The sequence below is a fragment of the Chlamydotis macqueenii genome, chromosome 3, assembly GCF_036417535.1.
Source record: "Chlamydotis macqueenii isolate bChlMac1 chromosome 3, bChlMac1.mat, whole genome shotgun sequence".
In the NCBI taxonomy this organism is placed as follows: Eukaryota; Metazoa; Chordata; class Aves; order Otidiformes; family Otididae; genus Chlamydotis; species Chlamydotis macqueenii.
Genome location: NC_141558.1, coordinates 114,413,376 through 114,432,316, shown reverse-complemented (window position 1 = coordinate 114,432,316; position 18,941 = coordinate 114,413,376). Strand labels below are relative to the sequence as shown.

General features: G+C 47.5%; 1 protein-coding gene and 1 long non-coding RNA gene across 10 annotated transcripts in view; one reads left to right on the top strand and one right to left on the bottom strand.

Moving 5' to 3' along the window:
- EHBP1 (EH domain binding protein 1) overlaps window positions 1–15,577 on the top strand; it is a 230,576-nt gene extending 214,999 nt beyond the window's left edge. For all 9 annotated transcript variants that reach the window (XM_086744807.1, XM_086744802.1, XM_086744806.1 and 6 more), the window contains 4 exons: window positions 6,599–6,698; window positions 7,846–7,919; window positions 14,321–14,435; window positions 14,574–15,577. In XM_086744807.1, coding sequence (XP_086600933.1) covers window positions 6,599–6,698; window positions 7,846–7,919; window positions 14,321–14,435; window positions 14,574–14,664 — 380 coding nt within the window. In that variant the 3' untranslated portion in view covers window positions 14,665–15,577. The remainder of the gene's footprint in view (window positions 1–6,598; window positions 6,699–7,845; window positions 7,920–14,320; window positions 14,436–14,573) is intronic.
- Window positions 1,621–6,874, bottom strand: LOC147601443 (uncharacterized). The gene is made up of 3 exons (XR_015258144.1): window positions 6,754–6,874; window positions 4,141–4,300; window positions 1,621–2,291 (listed from the first exon to the last, which is right to left on the bottom strand). It is a non-coding gene; the product is annotated as an uncharacterized LOC147601443 (long non-coding RNA).
- Window positions 15,578–18,941: the final 3,364 nt, after the last annotated feature.

The following is an 18,941-nucleotide window of genomic DNA, read 5'->3' as shown; positions in this document are numbered from 1 at the left end:
GCCTTTCTATATTCAATATTCAATCTGATTTTAATTCTTGCTGAGCTCTTAGTTTCAACATTGCCTTGTGGCGATGAGTTCTACTGGTAAATGATGAGGCTTTGAGGAAAGATCGTTCTTTTTATCGGTTTTAAACACACCACTTTCAATTTCAGTGAATTTCCTCAGGTTCTTACGAGACAAGATGAGACACATCCTAGAACTACTCTTTATTTGCTATTCATGTTCTCCTGCAGGTAAACAAGCCAATCTGTCCGCTCACTTCTAATACAGAAACTCGTAAAAACTCGTCCCCATGATAGCATGAATGCAACTTTTTTATTCAGCGGCCAAATAAAGGCGGTGGGGGTACGTTTTCAAAAGAGCCTCCCATTAAATTTGTGGGATTCGCTGGCGTTTGGATGGCTCTCAGTGGTCATCTAGCTTCTGTCAACTAGCAAATAGCCCAGAAAGAGGAGCAGAGCAAAGTTGGCCAGTTTTTGTCGTTATTTGCCCCGCTCTCGTTCACATGCGCTGCCATTCTCCTGCTGGCCTCTTCACCCAAGTGTGTTGAGTGAAGAAAGCTTCTTCTATTCTGTTTTAAAACTGTGTGTAAACATCAGCAAATGGGTGAAGAATGGGCTCTGTCTTAAGTAGGTTGTTTTTCATGTAGTTCTGTTGAGGTAAATGGGGAGACGCGGGGAGGTTTCAGTGTTTAACCGTGACACCATGGCAGACACACTATACACAGTGCAAATAAAATTTAAAAACAATTACTGCTTAAGACGGCATACAAAGCCATTTCTGTAAACCTGTTATTTCTTGCCAGATTGAACGGGCTGGTTTGGGATGCTGATAGAAACCCTTTATTATTTATCTTCCACAGATTGTAATTCATTTTTGCACAACAGCTAAAGACATTTACATGTAAGGATTTTTTTTTTAAATATTAATCTATTGGTTTATCTTGACAGATTTATGACGATATAAAGTGTAGAGGAGTTACTGTGTTCGTCCATTTATGCTGTAAACTAATATTTTCCCTGCATGTTGCTGCTTTTTCTTCCTTTTAAGTGGTATTTACAGTGTTTCGTAGCACTTTCTTCTCTCTTTTCTTAGCAACGTACGAGTTTACTATGTTAATCCATATTGGGTTTATCTAATGACTAGCTGCCCAAACGACTTCAAAATAATGGGTCTAATGACACATGTATGTACTGATAGCTGGCTGAGTGTAAGGAGTGGGTTTGGAAGTATTTGTAGCAGGATAGGAAAAAAAAATACAAATTTTTTTTTTCAAAATGATTCAGAAGAGACATTTGTCAAGATGCTTCTTATTTAAATATTTAATGAATAATTAGCTTACAGTGTAAACAAAAATCCATTTGTAAATCCTGAAGAATGTGAAGGAGAAGGTATTTCTAAAAAGACTGCCTGGAAGCTGTATGACGTTAAAATAAGCTAGGCACTTATATTGCTCTCAAAAAATGGTAACGTGTAAACAGGCTTGTAATTCTTGAGCATCGTAGATGAAAATTGGCTCAAGTTGGCTTTGATTTACAGTCAAGAAAATTTTATTTGAATATGTATGATGAACCACAGAAGAAAAGAAGGGGGTTTGGGGTGGGGGGTTGGGTTTTTCCTACTATCATTAAAATTCTGGCTATCGTTATTTTGGCTATCGTTAAAATTTGTCCCAGTAAGGGACAAAATCTCTAAACTTTGTGCTGTAGCCTTGGCTGAATCCTGTGCAGGAGCTATTACAGGGCAGAATCACAACTCAGACAGTCAGTAGGAGTTTCTTGTGTCTGAGGGCAGAATTTAGTGTCTTGTGCTATTCCAGGCTTGGTGTTGGGCTCGTTCCTAATCACTGAGGAGGGTTCTGGTAGATGTCAAGTGAAGAGAAGAATAGAGCACGCATCCTTCACCACTCAAGCCAGACAATTGGCACTGAGAGTTGATGTGAGAGAATTCCTCTGGATTCCTAAAGGAAGAATAAAACAAAAATGTATTGATTAAAAAAAAAAAAAAAAAGGGAAAATAGAAAAAAAAAAAAAGGCAGAAAGGAAGAGGGGGAAAAGAAAATAAATTAGAGAAACCCTGCCAAAAATCCTCCTCAGAAGCTATCTAATAATAAAGCCCGACATTAAAAGCTGTATTGTGTTTTTACATAAAGGCGCGTGTACTTACTGTTTGGTCTTAGTTTCTGGTTCTGCATTTTTCAAATCTCTTACCGAGCGTTTTGCATGCATATTATGTTTGCAGCGCCAGCCGCTCTTATTTGAAGACTGTTTTCAGAAGTCATTATTGAACTATAGGATAAAAAGGTATAAGCATAATTACGTGTTAAAGAGAATAAATATGTTCTGCTAGATAGTTAACCAGGTGAGGTTAAACAAGATAAGATGAATTCTGGTCTTTTTAGAAAACTGACAGTCTTCATTTTAAGCTACAATGTAAAGTGCTTTATCCTGAGATTAGGTATTGTGGCAGAAGCTAAAACTGCCTTTTTCCCCTAACCGTGCCAGAATACAACCTCCTTTTCTTTCTGCGCTAACAAGACTGCTTTACCACCACAGCCCACTCTAAGTAATTAAATCAATCCTTTGTACTTACCGTATTCTCCTCTAGTGACGGTACTAGATCTGATTATATGCTTCATGCATATTCAAAGTACGGCACTGACAGCTCTTTAATGAGCTCTTACTTAATCAGTACGAACAATGTTCATCTTGTTCTTTTTTTCCTCATACATTAGAGCTAGGAACAGTTGGGGAAAAAAATGAAACATCCAGCATTCATTTGAAAAATATATTGTACTTTGAAAAGTGTCTAAGCTGGGGAAGTTGCATTCTGCCCTTTAAAAGTCTGATGGACAAATTGGATTACTAGTATTGGATTAAATAACAAATGGTTAGAGGAGAAATGAGAAAAGCTCGCTGTGATCACAGGCTTTAATATTTTTTGTTACTTATAAAGCTGAAGGGGTCTTTAACCAGTTATTAAAGTCAGGATTAATTTGTAATGGTCCAACTTACTAGCTTTAAAAGGGTTTTGTTGTTGTTGTTGTTGTTGTTTTTTATTGAAAACAATACTGTAATGCATGTATTATGGAAAAAAAAATAAGTTTCAGATCTGTGGGCTACTTATAGATTTTCATCATCTTGTACTGGCTCAGATAAAGGGTTTGCATACATGCGACTGATTTGTTCTCAAACATGTTTTCTGCTTCATTTAAATAATCTGTACAGTATATTCTTTTTCCCTGGAAACAACACAGATATTTTCCCGATTTTAGTTTTCAAGCATTTGTAGCAAGTCAATTAAATACTTGTTTTACACTTGGAAAGCGGAAACAAGAACAAACCCCAGCAGCAGCAGGGTTTTACAGAGTGAAACTGTGTTGAAGAAAGGCTGTTTCTAGTTATTTTTTTTTAATTTAGGAATTGTAAATGTGAGTTTAGCTTGCAATATCACTGCAGTAAGAACACTCAGTTTTTCTTTGTTGAAAGTGTTTCGTGTGCATCCTTCTACCAAGGGGGGAAGAAAAAAAAAAAGGAGAAGTAATGCTCTAGTAGTAATGTATTTGCTGAAAAGAGTTATTTACATTTCTTATATATGGGAGTTCATCTTTATTTTGCTTGCCTGGGAAGAATCTGTTTCAGCTCCATGCGCAAGAATTTAAAAGCTGACGGTCAACAAATAAAATATCAGCATCGACTGCTATTAATATTGCACACATGTGTCATTTCACTGATCAAAAAGGCCTTCGCCAGGGTACAATTGGCCTTTTTCCAAATTGCAAGCTTTTTCTCAGCTTTTTCTTTTTCACTCTTTCTTCTTTTGTTGCTGCCCGGGGATTTGTGCCTATCGCAGCCGATATCACATGACCGGTGTCAGGGCATCACATGGGTCCAAAGCGAATACAAAAACAGATTAAAAATTCTGTAAAAACAATCAAGACTTTGTTAACTCACTTTTAAACCAGCCTGTTCTGTGGATCTTGCGTGTGCTTCACTGTCAGGGTGGAAATATCAAAATAGGCACCTGTTTAGATCTGACTGGGCAGCTCCAAGCTTTGCTTAGGTCTTTTCTCATTATATGTTGCACCTAACTTTATTTAGGAGGAACGCATTAGCAGAAATAAGTTTATGTTCTTACCTGATATTGTGTGATATGAAATTCAAGTTCAGGTCCACGGTTGAGTCGAACTCCCTTGAAACATTTCTGTCTCTCATTTCTTTTTCAAGGCTTGCAAAATGAAATGCAGCCACAGCTTGCATTTATAATGGCATTTTTTAGCCAGAGATCCCAGACCACCCTAAAACCAACAAATTCAGCATTATAAATTGATTAACATGTTACTATGGCCACGTAACTGGTCGGGAGAACTTTTTTTCACTGACAGTGTCGCAATCTCGTACGTCACAGGATAGACTGGTCATTTTGCGAGGGCAAAAAAGGCAGTCTGTCCCCTCCCTCTTTCCTCTCCTCCAAATAAATTTCAGCTACTTGATGCATTTCAATGAAAGGTTGCTAATATTGATTATCCTCTACTTCTAAAAGCAGACCCTGTTAGATGGACCAATACAGCAAAACCTTTGATCTGTAACTTAACAGCAAAGTGTACTTGTAAGTTTTAATCCTCTTTGGGGGTGTGCTGAACTGCTGAATATTATTGTAAATGCCATTGCGGAATATTTTCTGCACAAAACCAGAAGTTGGAGGTCTTGGGGGAGAGCATTTTTCTGTAACAAATTTCTTCTTTCATTGCTCTGTCATCCATGAGCTAGGCCCTGCTGCTTCTGCTTGGAAAAAGGCTGCAGGGCCATCCCCGCTTTAGGGTGCTCTGCCCTCCCAAATCATGTACCCTAAAAGCACCCAAGGAATGGTTTCCTCAGCTAGGAGCATCCCAGGGCGATAAGTGGATACAGAGGTACATCTCACATCAGAAAGAGGAGCACACCAAATGGCGTAACTTTTTCTTACTGTGTGGGTCCATCCACCCAGCTCCACCCCAAGCTGACCCACTTCCCTGTTCACCTCCTTTTCCTTCCCTTGTGTGGATACACCAAGCCCACAGGCCACGGCAGGGGGAATCAAACAGCTTGGAGAAGGCCGGTGACCTTCCCTTGCCTGCAGCAAGGTCGTGGTCGGGTGAAGGAGGTGGCTCTCCGTGCAGATCTGGGCTTGTAGACCACTGTGGCGTTGGGGTGTGAATGTGCGCGTGGCAGGCACGTACCTGCAAGCATTTCAAACACTCCCATCCAGAAATTGTAAGCTTTCTTTTAGAGCAAAGCAATATTTTTTCTGGTGCCTTTCCAACTTCTGGTGCTGGAAGTGGCTTCTCTGCAAGTAGGGATCCTATGGTTTAAGTTAATAAGATAGCTTCCCCCAGTGTTCAGCATTTTGCATCAGAGATTTCAAAACCCTTTGCAAACATCAAAGAATTAACTTTTAGCACCCTTGCAAGATTGGTACGGGTGATTATCCCCGTATTACACACAAGGTGCTTAAATACAGAGATCTGCCTACAGTCTCCCAGTGAAGCAGTGTCAAAGTTGGGTGAAGTACTCAGAAGTCCCAGCTCCTGCTGCTTCGCCACTGTTCCAGGATTCTTCCCAGATTAATTTTAACCATAAGAAATGTGTGAGTTTCATAGGACCATACAGTCTTTGCGGCTCAGCTCAGCTTGAGAGATGAGAACAGCAAGTCACTACAGAGCTGTAGTCTCCACAAAGGAGTTTGATGAGGTTTCTCCTAGTCCCCGAGCTCAGAGAAAGTGACATTTGGCTGACGCACCCTGCTACATAGAAGGGACAGTCACGAGCCTTCTGGGCACTCGTCTGATGGTGCAGAGGTGGTAACGTAGATTCTTATAGGGTCTGGTAGAGTGTAGCACTGCCTGCAGGTAGGCTATGGAAGGTCCTGATCCTACCTGGAAGGTAATGATGGATGTGGGCTGGGGAAAGGAATGCTCATTCATTCATAGGGACCCTTCGGCACCTGGACCCCAAAATTATTTGTATTTGGGCTCCTTTTGATTACGGGTAAGGAGAGGAGCAGCTCTTTCCAGCTCATCATCTGGAAGAGTGGCCATAAGCGCAGAGAAGCTGAGCAGGTGCCTGTGCCTTGGCCAAGGGTTCAAGATTGCCATCTCCTCTGCAGCTATTTTGATCCCTACCACATCATCTTGACTGCACTGGGTTTGCACGGGTGGAGTGGCTCTTGCCCACAATGATTGTTTTTGTGTGAGGAAGACTGTGATGACTAGACATCTTATAGCAGCAAGACTTTTTTTAATTGGGAACATCGCAACAATATAGTTGCTTGGGTGAATTTAAAACCTACAGTACTTTTTCAAAGGTGTTTTTTAGGTCAAGGTATCGGTGTGATAAAGAACACTAAAACGTATGCTGAAGAATGGCTGCTTTCAAACATTTATTTATGGAACAAGCAGGATCGGGCAGCAGGCCTTGTAGTCATACGATATTTTTACCATTTGAGAGTGCGCTTTGTAAGCTCAATGATATGGGAGACCGATACTCTGAACTTGAAATGAAATACATAGCTCAGTTTGTGAAATACCATGTAAGTAATGAAATTCTTTGGATTGCAGGAAGAAACACGGAAGAAGAAGAAGCTATGATGCAGGAATGGTTCATGCTAGTTAATAAGAAGAATGCCTTAATAAGAAGAATGAACCAGCTTTCTCTTCTGTAAGTACAGATGGATACGTGTATTTACAAAAGGATGATTTACTGGAATATTTACCCAGCAGACAGATGCAAAACTTTTTTGCTTTCTTCCCATTAGTCTTCAAAATGTTCCCTCAAAAGTGAGTAGCACAGGTGATTTGTGGAACACATCAAGTAACTTGTTTTTCTCATATTTCAGACTTGAAAATGAGAAGCATGCAATGACACAGGATTAGCCAGAGCTGTGAAAAAAAAAATTAAAGAAATATTAAGCACAGTTACATTTTCAAAGGCCCAAGAGTAGAATAAAATTACATTTTAGAAACGCGCAAATAGATTTGGCTTGTGCCTCAGATGTGACAGGTGAAGACTGTTCGGAGAGAGAGCAAAATTTGAGCCGCTACCTGCTTCTCAGAAATCCTCAATCCCATCGCTAGTTCAGCAGCACCGGGCTGCTGGAAGGATATTAGTGAATCAGTCACGGTGTGATGATACCACCGATACTGCAAAGTAAGGACAAATAAAACTTTTTCCGCTAGCACGGGTGAGGAAGGGAGAAGACACTGCTTGATTTTAGAGGCTTTCTGTCCTCAGCGCTTCTTTCCCGGCTTCTTTCGGTTTGGTTATATTTCTTTCAGTAATGCCACCTAGTGTAGATGCCTGCATACTTCCCTGGGAAGAGCCCGTGCTCGCGAATTTCCTACCATGTCTGAACTTGACAGAAGCTTCTACCTTCAAAATATTAAACTTTTTAATCCCGTGTCTAATTTTCATTATTCATTAGGGCAGAATGTATATAGGATAACACTTCCAGTGTCATTTTACCTTGGTGAATGCTGGAATTTGTTCATTAGATCCGAGGGAATGTTTTATACTCAGGACATTCCACAACAGCCGCTCCAAGGCTGAATATGAAATAATTACGTCCTGTAGTACAACAGAGTTAAACTGACGGCATTAAAGCCGACATTACAGAAAACAGAAAGGCCCTGTTGCTGAATATGCCGCCCGAGCAAGGTTTTAAGTTTGTGTATCATTTGTTTGGAGTAGCTTAAAGTTAAAGAGGAAGGTCGGTTACGAGTCCTAAAATCAATGTAAGTTAAAGGTTCTTTTAAGTGTTTAATGATTTAGTAATTAACATATTGATGAACTTTTGCAACTTGCCTAGGGAAAAAGAACATGACCTAGAAAGGCGCTACGAACTGCTGAACCGGGAGCTAAGAGCAATGCTTGCTATTGAAGGTAAGAGCGATGCTGGGCGCCGAGGGAAGGTAAACGCTTGCTGCCGCAGGTGGCTACCTGCGAGTAGCAAACACGGGGGCTTTTCTGAAGCCCAGTTGAGGTTTAATGCTGATATTTACATCAGTTCAAGTAATAGCAGACAGCAAATACACTGGGTCGGAAATCCCATTCTTAAGTTTTATTTGAAAAAAAAAAAAAAAGAAGTCGGTCGAAGATACGGTACAATATGAGAAACATGGTCTCCTTGGAATAAAGTTTGAAAAAAGTGATGGGGAGGTAAAGAATATTTGTCCGGGGTTCATTGTCTTTTGTTGCGGTAATGCTCTCTGGGCTTTCCTGCGGCATCGCGCTGCTTCAGGTGCCGTAGAAAAGTGGCAAGGGTGACCCACAGAAGGGAGCCTCCTGCCTTTTAACGTTTCAGATCTGGTTTATAACAGTATCTCACTGGGAAAAAAAAGTCTCACTGGTTTTGGTGGTAAAGTAAATATTTCATCACAAGCAACACCAGGATTAGTGCGATCCTTTGCACAGATTTTCTCCCTTCTCTGCAACTCTCCTGAGTTTAGTTACCTTACCTGAATGAAAACTCATGGGAAGATTGACACGCGGGATAAATGAAACAATTGCATCCTTTCCATAGGGCTTTCAAGTGAATTGTACAGTAATCCTGGGGATGATTCATAATAAAAAATAAACATCCAGATAGCTTAAACCATTGCTTGCATTATTTTCTTATTTAAATATCTTAAGTGTTTTCTAATGCTGCACCGCTTATACCTCTCAGTCACAAATGCTGTCTTATAGTTCAAAGATGTTTGCTTAAAAGTTAATCCTTCGGGCTCTGTAAAATGGACCTTTTGTCTAATCAATGCAAATTGATTTTGCTATTCTGTATTGACCTCTCAACCCTTTGACTGTCCATGGTAATTTCTTTCTTCACCTGATAAGGTACCTGATCCATAATAAATCAATTCTAATTAGTTTGGAGACTTCACTGGGAGCGTAAGTTTGTAGGAAAAAAGCAGCAGGTTTCAGGTAGCTTTTTCATATTTCTCCATCTGTGGTTATATTTTTTGCATAAGGCTATGTTCACTAAATTCCTCGATAAACTCGGGTCATAAATACATACATCGCTTTCTGCAGAGACAAGCCAGATTAACTGGGAATCTTACCAATGAAATATTTAAAACATAACATACTCTAACTCCAGAGAGGAGCTAAGAGGTACTATATTTAAATCAAAAATTTCAATGTTTAATTGCTTCTTATCTGTTTTACTGGAACCTCCTAGCAGCAGCCTTTGAATGTCTAGCAGCCTATGCCATTCACACGTTGAGTAAAAATCTGTCCTTTTTTAATTTCCTTGTTCTGAGTTTAGAGAGAGATGCCAAAACCCAGAAAGGTCCTCTTTTTTTTTTCTTTCTTTTTTTTTTTTTTTCCCCTGTGCTACCAGTGATATGGTAAACAGGAGTTTAGGGGGAAAAAAAACCATAAGTGCTGGAGGATTTGGGGTTTTGGTTTTTATTTATACAACGAAGTCTCTGTTCAGCATTTTAACCCTCCATAAGATAATTAGTCTGCTAGAAGTTTCTAAAAAACATATTAAAAGGAGAATATCTCCCACGAAAATGCCTGTGAAATCTCAAAATACGCGTTTGTGACACTTTGCCTCTCAGTGTGTGTGTCAGTGCTGCATCGCTTTCTGTGTCTGACGTACACTGGGGTGCAGAGATGCACTTTTGGGAAGCACCGGTAAAACCACGCCATTTATAATATGATTTCCCTGAAGAAGCCTGGGCTGCCCGAAGAGCCTGGCGCTGTCTGCTCCAACGCCGTTCAGCCGATTGCTAATGAGCGCTTGGGCTCCGTGAAAGAGTTGAAAAGACAGATCTCAGTTTTACCAGTGCCGATTCCAAACCTGAAATACACAGGCAGGGGAAAAAAAAATAAAATATATATATATATATATATATATGTAACAGGATGGGACTGGTTTGTTTGTCTAAAAGAACGCAGCAGCCCAAACTGGAACTTTAAAAAAAAAAAGAAAAGTCTTTGAAAGGTGATAATTACTGTTTTGGTAAATTGCTCTAACTCTTCCACGCGTGACTGTGCTGTTTAAAAATCTATCAACCAATTTACTTAGCTGGTTGATGACAGGAAACAAAAAAAAAAAAAAAAAAAAAGGGAGCGCGCGCCTTGCAAAAGGTAGCAGCCTGCTGATCGCAGATAAAGGCGGTTTATTGGCGGCCGGCCTGCCCTGCCTGCGCAGGCAGCGTGTGGGCAGCGCTGGCGTCTGGAGGTGCTGACCGTTATAATGTTCAGTGATGTGGAGACGGTGTCCTCCGAGCCAGCCGCTAAAATGGAGGCATGGGTGGCTGAATAGCCTTTTGGAGTGTTCCGGCACTTCACGCGGAACACATGAATGACCGAGGGTGGTAAAAAAAGGCATCTTTCCCCCCCCGCCGCCCCCTCTCTGTTTAGCGGTAGAGATAGAGAGAGTTAAGGCACTGCCTTCGTCCGGCTAGAGAGCGTTCCTCTCTTTCCACTGCCGAGAAAGGCCTGAAATCCCTGCCTAATAGGCCAAAGAAAATAAAGGTTACTGGGTTTGTTTTAACCTGTGCGCATGGGAAGGCGTTTGGGCTGGCTGGCTGGGAGCCGGCCGGCTCCTGTAAACAAGGTGCTTGCTGCCTTTCAGAGCTTGATTTTTCCTGCGGCCGAGGGGCGGGATGCCTGACTTTCGGCTACCTTTCCTCTCGCTCCATTCTTTTTTTTTTTTTTCCGTTCGAGATTTAATGCCTCCTTAGAAAAGATAAGTTCATTTTTGCACACCTTGGGGTGGTGTGTTCATTTTCTGCCCAAGAAATGGATCTTCTTTCGGATTTTGTACATCTTGATTTATTCTTGGCTTATAGTTTGAAGTGGGTGCTCTTCTAAAAGGATTTATGCATAGGTTCACTATTTTTGTAGTTATGGTTTATATGATAAGCTTTTTATATTTAAAATCAATATGTAATCCTGTGGAGGAGCTTATCCTCTAAAACCCCATTTGTAAATCTATTTTAGCTTTGTTACACCGCGCAGCCACAGTATTCCATAGATTGATTAGGTTCAGCAGCAGAATCCTATCAAATGGCCTGCTCTGATGATGATGCAAACTCTTTCAGGATTGCTAGTTGACTGGAACTAAAGATAAGACCTGACTGCAATCCCCCAATGTGCTCTTTACAAAACTAGTGTTAATTTTCATCAAAGTGCCGGGCTTATTTATTATAGTGGCGAGGTTGAAGGTTTTACTACGAGAACTTTCGACCATTTCTGTTAAAGCATTTCTATGGGAACCGGCCGCCTGTTTGCTCAAAGTAATTATCAGTTTAAGCGGTGGGGGGAAAAAAAAAAAAAAAAAAGACAATATGAAGTCAATGAAGATGAATAATTGGAAACATTTTTACTTTAACGTGAATTTAGCAAACTCTGTCATTTTAAACTGCCTGTCGCGAGCGGTGGCACGGGGGCTTTAGCTTTCAACACTTTTAGCTCATATACAGCCTCAGAGCTTAATCCTATTTTTGTCCGGAGTGTAGCTTTTATAACAGTATTATTCTGAAATCTTCAAATTAATCGCAGCCCGTAGTGTAGCTTCCCAGAGCTGCAGCCAGCCTGGGTAACTGTATGTGACAGGTGTTCTAGGTAATCCTGGCTTAAAAGGCACAACAGGTAGGAATCAAACTTGAGCACAGTTGCTTTTTTAAACCTAGGCATGCTTCCCAAAACTGCTGCCCAGCAGTATTTTGTTGGATAGAACAAAATTGCAATGTAATCACATATAAAATGTTGTTTAAATACTTTGCACCGGTTCTTCTTTTCACCGATTGCTACTTGACTTTGTTTATTTCTGGGAGGGGATGGAAAGTCAGGCTGTTTTTCTAGGAAACAAAGTAAAAATGCAAGGGAATATTTCTGCCAGCAAGTTTTCCCGTGGTGTATTTCAAGCACTAGTAACAAGCAAATGCAGAAACAACAAAAAAAACCACAGTTTTGTTCCATGAAGTCCTAATATGGGATTATTTACCCCACAGACATACAAGATGGAGCAACAAAACCAAGGTCTTAGAAAGGGACTTAACAGAGAAAAATAGTAGTGAAGGACTGAGTGAAACCTGTACTGAAATATTTTGACTGATGTTTGCTGTTTCGAAAGCTAAAACTGCTGCTGAAACTGGAGAAGTAGGGGGTGAAGAAAAGAAAAAAAAAGGAAGAAGAAAAAGGCTTTAAAAATAAGAGTTTTCCAGCTAAGTGAAAACCTTCAAAATAGCAAAATAGTTAAATGGAGTCCAGGTAGAGAAGGGGCTTTTCAGGTGCTTTTTTCACCCAGAGCGTCGTGTGCCCAGATGTGCTGGGGAGCCGGAGTCGCAGCACCGTCAGCGGCAGAAGCGGGGGGAAAGTTAACCCGAAAGTTGGGGGCCACGTCTGGGGGGGGCAAACACCCGTGAAATTCTCTGCCGCGTCTCCCTCCTCCTCCTCTGCCCGGCTCACGGCTGCTGCCCTTCGCAAGGCGGTTTTGTCGTGCTGAGGTTGCTTTGTGTGTGCAGGGGCTTTGGGGATGTGGGTAAAACCCTCCGGTTTGGGGAAGCTCTGACCTGCAGAGGTGCAGGGCGCGGCACGTTTTAAACTTCTCAAAGTGAAAGGAGCCTTCCCCAAAACGAGCAAAGGGACGAGCAGTGGTGGAAATTGAGAGACTGTGTTGAAAATTAGCACCCAAAATGCTGCTACCTAAACTAAAGCAGCTTTCTCGCAGGAGAGATGGCTTAGATTACCAGGAATTTTGGCTGGTAGCTTCCATTCTAATCGGTGTACACCTGGAAAATTATTTCCTTAACAACGGTGGAGGGGAAGCAACACAGTTGAAAGAGAAAGTGGAAAAGGAAGAGAACGTGGAAAAGGAAGAGAAAGAGGAAAAGGAAAGGAAAAAAGGATGAGGACAAGGAAAAGAAGGAGAAAAACTCCTGGGAAGTTTCCACAGGGCTGATGCTCTGGGAAGGGCTCCGGTGCCGCCGCACCAAATCCCTCCCTGCGTGCAAGCAGCCGCCGTGTTTGCGTGTTTGCCTCTCCCGAGCGTGCCCGCACACACGTGTCGGCGTGGGTTTTTCCCGCATGTGCCTGGACCCACAGCTCGCTTGTGGGCCCAGGCAGAAGGCGAGGGCGCGAGAGGAGCGGTTGTGCGTTCCTGCCTTTCCGCCGCTCTTCCAACCTTTATAGCACGATGATGCATCTAATTTTTAATTTGTAAATACAAGGCTGAATTCCCTCTAGCACCGCTCGCTTTCACAGAGCTTCTGAGCAGTTTGCCGTCTTGAATAAATTTGGCTTTGGAGGGGGGTCAGGGGGATTTGAACCACCGCATTCTTGCGAGGTTTGTGAAGATTCACATGGTAACGGGTGGCGAGCATTGTTCAGGTTATCTGAATAAGCACCAGCCGTGTGAGTTTTAACATGATCGCCCAGGGCCATGGAGAGCACGGGGAGAAAGCCAAAAGGACCCGAGGAGGAGGAGGAGGACACGGCCGGGCCGCTGGCGATGGCTTCTCCTGGTTCTTTGGGTTTGGGGTTTGTTTTTTTTTTTTTCTTTTTTTTGGAGCCGGTGTCCTCTTTCCCTCCCGCTCCTCCTTTGCCCTGCTATCTCCCTCATCATCTCCTGCTCCCGCTTTTCATTGTTTACCTTCCTAATGAGGGAGGCGGGGAAGGCCGGGCCGTGACTGACAGCGGCCGGGGGCTGCGGGGCCCCGACGGGACGGGACCCGAGGGGACGGGGAAAAAAAATCCCTTCAGGAAAAGCGAGACGGCCCCGCGATACGGTGCGGCAAGTGTGTTTTTACTTCAAAAGGGGGAAATGGTGCTGAGCGGTACCTGCTCGTGAAAGTTACCGCCACGCGTGGGGTGCGCGGGTGAGAGTCCTCCGGCTGCGGACAGCCGGGTTTGCGGGGAAACGGGCTTCGCTCCGCCGTGGGAGGGAAAGCCGGTGAGTGTCGGTGCCCGTCCGGGAAACACGGTCGTGAGGGAGGAAAAGAAAAAAAAAAAAAAAAACAAACAAAAAATAATAATAAAAAAAAACAACGAGGGGGAGAGTGGGGGAAAAAACAAACAACCACGGAACGACCCCAAAGTCACTGTCCCCCAAGCCAGGTGGGCAGGGAGGCAAAACGCCAGCGGCACGGGGACCGGACGGCATCAGGGGGGATGTGGAGGGGCCGGGCTGGGATTTTGGGGGGCGGGCTCCCCTCTTCAGCGGCCCCGCTTCCCGGCGCGGGTGTCTGCGCCCCGGCGGTACCGGCCGCGGTTTCTCAGCCCTTGTTTTTTGTTTTGTTTTGTTTTGTTACGTTCCCCCCCCCCCCCGGCTGCAGACTGGCAGAAGACCGAGGCGCAGAAGAGGCGAGAGCAGCTTTTGCTGGACGAACTCGTTCTTCTCGTTAACAAACGGGACGCGCTGGTCAGGGACCTGGACGCCCAGGAGAAGCAGTGAGTCGGGGCGGAGGTGGGGGGAAGCGGAAAGGGGGGGGGGGGTGTCCCCGCCACGGCCCCCACGGAAAGTTCGGGCCGGGTCCGCGGGAGCCTTGGGGAGCCCCTCACCGCGCCTCCTGCCGCTTCTTTCCGCAGGGCCGAGGAAGAGGACGAGCATTTGGAGAGGACCCTCGAGCAAAACAAAGGCAAGATGGCCAAGAAGGAAGAGAAATGCGTCCTCCAGTGAGCGGCCTTCCCGCAGCCGTGGCGAAACCGCAGCGCGGCTCTTTCTTACGTTTTTACCATGCCGACATGAGACTGGGGCAAAAAAAAAAAAAAAATGTTTTCGGAAAAAAAAAAAAATTAAACTTTTTCCCATTTTCTTAGGCCAGATCTAGGCTGCGCCGGGCCCCGCTCTGTTGTTTTTTTGGTTTCCATTGAGGCGAACTTGCATCGGACTGCAGTTTCCATGCGGGCTCAGCTCTCCTGCCGAAAAGCTTCGAAATGAAACCGCCGAGACCACGATGCCGGAGATGTGCAGAAGAAATTAAAAGTCTGTCCCGGTTTCTGTCGCTGGAGGAGGGCTGAGTTTTGAAATAAATACTTTTTTTTTTTTTGTCGTAATAGGATTAGAGAGGGGGATATAGGAGAAAAAAAATCATTGGGAATGGTTTCATCTAGTCCTGCCATATGTAATACTTAATAAGCTCCCTACATTTTACAGTTAGGTGGGATCCACCCCAGTTACCATTACAACTGTGCTGTATTTACCAGTGGTTTCTTTCAGCGGGTTTACACTTCCCCGGGAGCGGAGCTGAGCTGCCCTGGTTCACTCGGGGGGTTTCATCCCCCCGGAGCTGGAGCAAGGCCCGGGAAGCGGCTGCGAGCGGGGCGGCGTGGGACACAGCCCGCCGCTTCCCACCCGCGTCCCGCCCTCCGCGTTCCCCAGTGGGCCCGGTCGCCGCCGCCGCTCCGCGTTATTTATTGCGCCCGGGCCGCGTCCCGTGTTCCCCCCCCGCGCCCTCCCCCCGCCCCGTCCGTGTTCCCCCACGCGTGTCCCGCGCTCGCATCGTCCCTTCGTGGAGCTCGTCTCGTTTATTTATTACAGTACCGAGTCATATATAAAATTTTCAATAAAAGCCGAATCTTTCTTACCGTAACTGCTGCTTTCCTCTTTACCTGGGCGGGGGGACGGGACCCCCCCTTACCCTCGTCTGGTCCCGGGGGCCGGGAAGGGCCGGACTCCGCGGGGAGCAGCCGGGCTTCGCCGCCAACGCAACGAAACCCAGAGGAGGGAAAAGTTTTCGTTTATTTTTAATAAAACCCCCGTCGGGGAAGGGGAGGTAAAAGTTTTCCCCGCGGGGACGCGACTGCTGTGTTCCTCCCGCCCCCCCCCTCCATCTCCGGGGGGCAACCGGGACCTCAGCTTCCACCAAAAAAAAAAAAGGAGAGGGGGAGAAGCGCGCTCCGAGGGCTCCGCGGCCGCGGAAGTGGGGGGGGGGGCGGGCGGAAAAACTGCGGGACTGTGAGACCCCGGCGCTGTGTCCGGGGAGAGGGGGGGCCGGTGCGTGTCTGCCTTTTAGTGCGAAAAGAAGTAAGAGAGCCCGCGGGTTGCGGGAAAAAGAAAGTGTATGTGTGCGTGTCCTGGCCTCCAGCCCGGGAACCGGCCCACCCGCCCGCACCGGGCCTGGGGGGCCGCGCAGCCCCCGGCCGCCCCCGCCCCCCTTACCTGGGCGCAGCGGGAGGGCGCGGGGTCCGGCCGACGGAGGGGAACGGGGCGGGGGGCTGGGGGAACGGGGTCGTCACCCCGGGGTAAAACGGGGCGGGGGGCGGCGAGCCCGGCCCGAGAACTGCCCCGGGGTAAAATGGGGAGGGAGAGGGGAACTGTCCCCCCAATCTTTTCCTCCTCTCTGCGTTTGTTTGTTTTTTTTTTTTTGGTTTTTTTTTTTTTTGGGAATGGGCCGCGGCGCCTTTGTTGCGGGGAGAAGCGCCGGTGCCGCCGACTTTCGTGGGCGAGCGCAGGAGCCCGTAAAACCTCCCTCGCTCCAACTGCCCCGGCCAGCGCCTGCCCCCCGCCCGGGAGAAAGAGGGGAAAGAGAAAAAAAAAAAAAACACAAAAAAAACCAACCAAAAAAATCCAAGAAAGTGGGGGTGAGGGAGAGGACACACGCGACGACGCGGCCGGAGCGGGCGGGTCGGGGCCGCCCCGGGACGCGATCGCGCTCTCAGCCTCCGCTGCAACCGGACGGAGCCGCTTAGGGGGGAACCAACAGAAACCGCGCACCGCAGCCCCCCCCCCGGGGGTCCCGCACCGCGCCGCGCCCCGACGGCAACGAGTCCGGCTGCGCTCAGCGGTGCGGAGCGATGCCGGTCACTGGGTCCCCTCCCCCACCGCCCCCGGGCCGCCCCCGCACGCTTTCCCGCCCCCCCCAGTCCGCGACACAGGACACGCGGAAAAGGTGCGGCCGCTGCGTTTTTTAATTATTATTTTAACGCACAAAGTTTGGGCGAGCCTCCAGACAGCGCGGGGGGTAGGTGGGGGGCGGGACCCCGCTTCCCACACCGCCCCCCCACCCCGGCTCTCCAGGAGCGCCCTCCACACCGGCGCAAGCGGCGGCCGAAACTTTTCCGCGGAGGGCGGAGCAGCGGAGGAGGGGGCTGAGCTGCGCGGGAGCGGAGCGGCTCCCCCCGCGCAACTTCTCCAACGATTCCCGCACTTCCCACCCGCGAATCACGCTCCGCGGAAGTTGCGCGGGACCCTGCGCGCCCACCTCCACCTTAACTCCCCCTCCGTCCAGCGCCGAGAGCCGGGACCGGCCCGGCGGAAGGTGCGCGGGGGTGCGCGAAGTGTGCGCGCGGGGGCGGGGGCGGGCGCGGAGGGAGCCGTCGCCCCGCGCTGCCATTGCCCGGGCGGCTGTCAGTCAGGCGGGGCGCGGCCGGGGATTGGCGCGGGGGCGGTTACGCAGCGGCCCTGCGCGCACATAGAAGGGTAGGGCCGGGGGTGGGCGATCCATCCTCACCGGGGCCGCCGCGCCAGCGCCCCGACAGCGCGGGCCGCCGCCGAGGTAACGCGGGGCTGCGCGGCTCGGCCGCGGGCATCGCCTCCCCCTTTCCGCCTCCCCCCCTTTCTGACCCCCCCCCTCCACTGCGCCCCCCGCCCGCCCGCCCCCTCCGCGCAGCCCCCCCAACCCCGCCTCCCCCCGCACCCCCCCCCGTGGCTCCGCAGGTGGCCGCGCAGGTGAGGCGGGCGCCGCGCACCGCCATCCCCGACGGGGCGAGCGGGCGGCAGGACGGAGCGGGCCCCCGCAGCCGCGGTGCGTGCGTGGGGAGCGGGCACGGCCCGCGATTTCCCCCTTTCTCTCTTCTTCTTTTTTTTTTTTTTATAATTTTTATTTATTTCCTCCGCTTTCCCCCGTCTCGCCGCCCGGGACGGTCCCGCTCCGCCGCGCTCCCCGGCAAAGTTACGCAACGGCGAGGCACGGCGCTGCCGCCCGGCCCGGCCTGCTGAGGGGTGCCCCTAACCCCCCCAACCTCACCCACCCGCACCCCCGGTGCCGCCGGGGGCGGGAAGGGGGTTGGGAGGGGGGATCCCGGCCCCGGCAGCACTGGGGCTCTCTCCGCCCCTTCCTCCCCCCGCGTTTATCTCCCGCTTTCTGCCGCCCGGCCCGGCCGCTGCCTCCCAAACCGGCGGCCGTCGGGTCCCGCGTGTCCCCCCCGCCCCCTACCCGGCTCTACCGGAGCCCCCGGGCCGGGCCCCGCCGCCCGCTCGGCTGCTGCGATCTCCCTTTCCTTTTTTTTCCCCTTTTTTTCTTTTCTTTTTTTTTTTTTTTTTTTCCCCCCTTTTTAACTCTTATCCATTTCTAATTAAAACGTCCCCGTCTGCTCGCTTTTAAATTAATTATACTTCCCTCCTCCGGTACCTCCTTTTGATTCCTAATCCAATTATCTTTTTAAATAATTGCTTTATCTGTCCCCATCGCCGGTCACTGTTGCCTCTCGGCACTTGCACGCAACTCACTTTCGTTTAAAATAATAATAATAATAATAATAATAATAGAACTTCCAGCCGAGGGCCGCCTGCCCGGTCCCCTCACCCCCCGGCAGGACTCGAGGTGACCGGACCCCCGTAACCCAACTCTCTCCGCTCTCTCCCCAGGCGCCTCCGGCCTCGCCTCTGCGCGGGGAAGAAACCCGAATTTTCGTTTTCCCGATCCTCGTTGTTTTAATTTTTTTGTTTGTTTGTTTTCTTTTTTTTTCTTTTTTTTTTTTTTTTTTTTCGCCACTCACTTTGCCTGCGATCGCTTGAGGACCTCGCGGCGGTGACGGCGGGACGGAACAAAAAAACCTCCTTTTAAGCCGATTTTGTGCTCCGATTTTAATAGTTGTGGGCTTTTAATTTTTTTTTTTTTTCGCCTCTTATTTGAGGCTTTTCGGGGGTTCTTTTAGTTGTGGCTTTTTTTTCCTTCTTCTTTTCCCCCGTCCCCACGCAACACTTTTTTTTTATTGTTATTATTATTTTTTAAT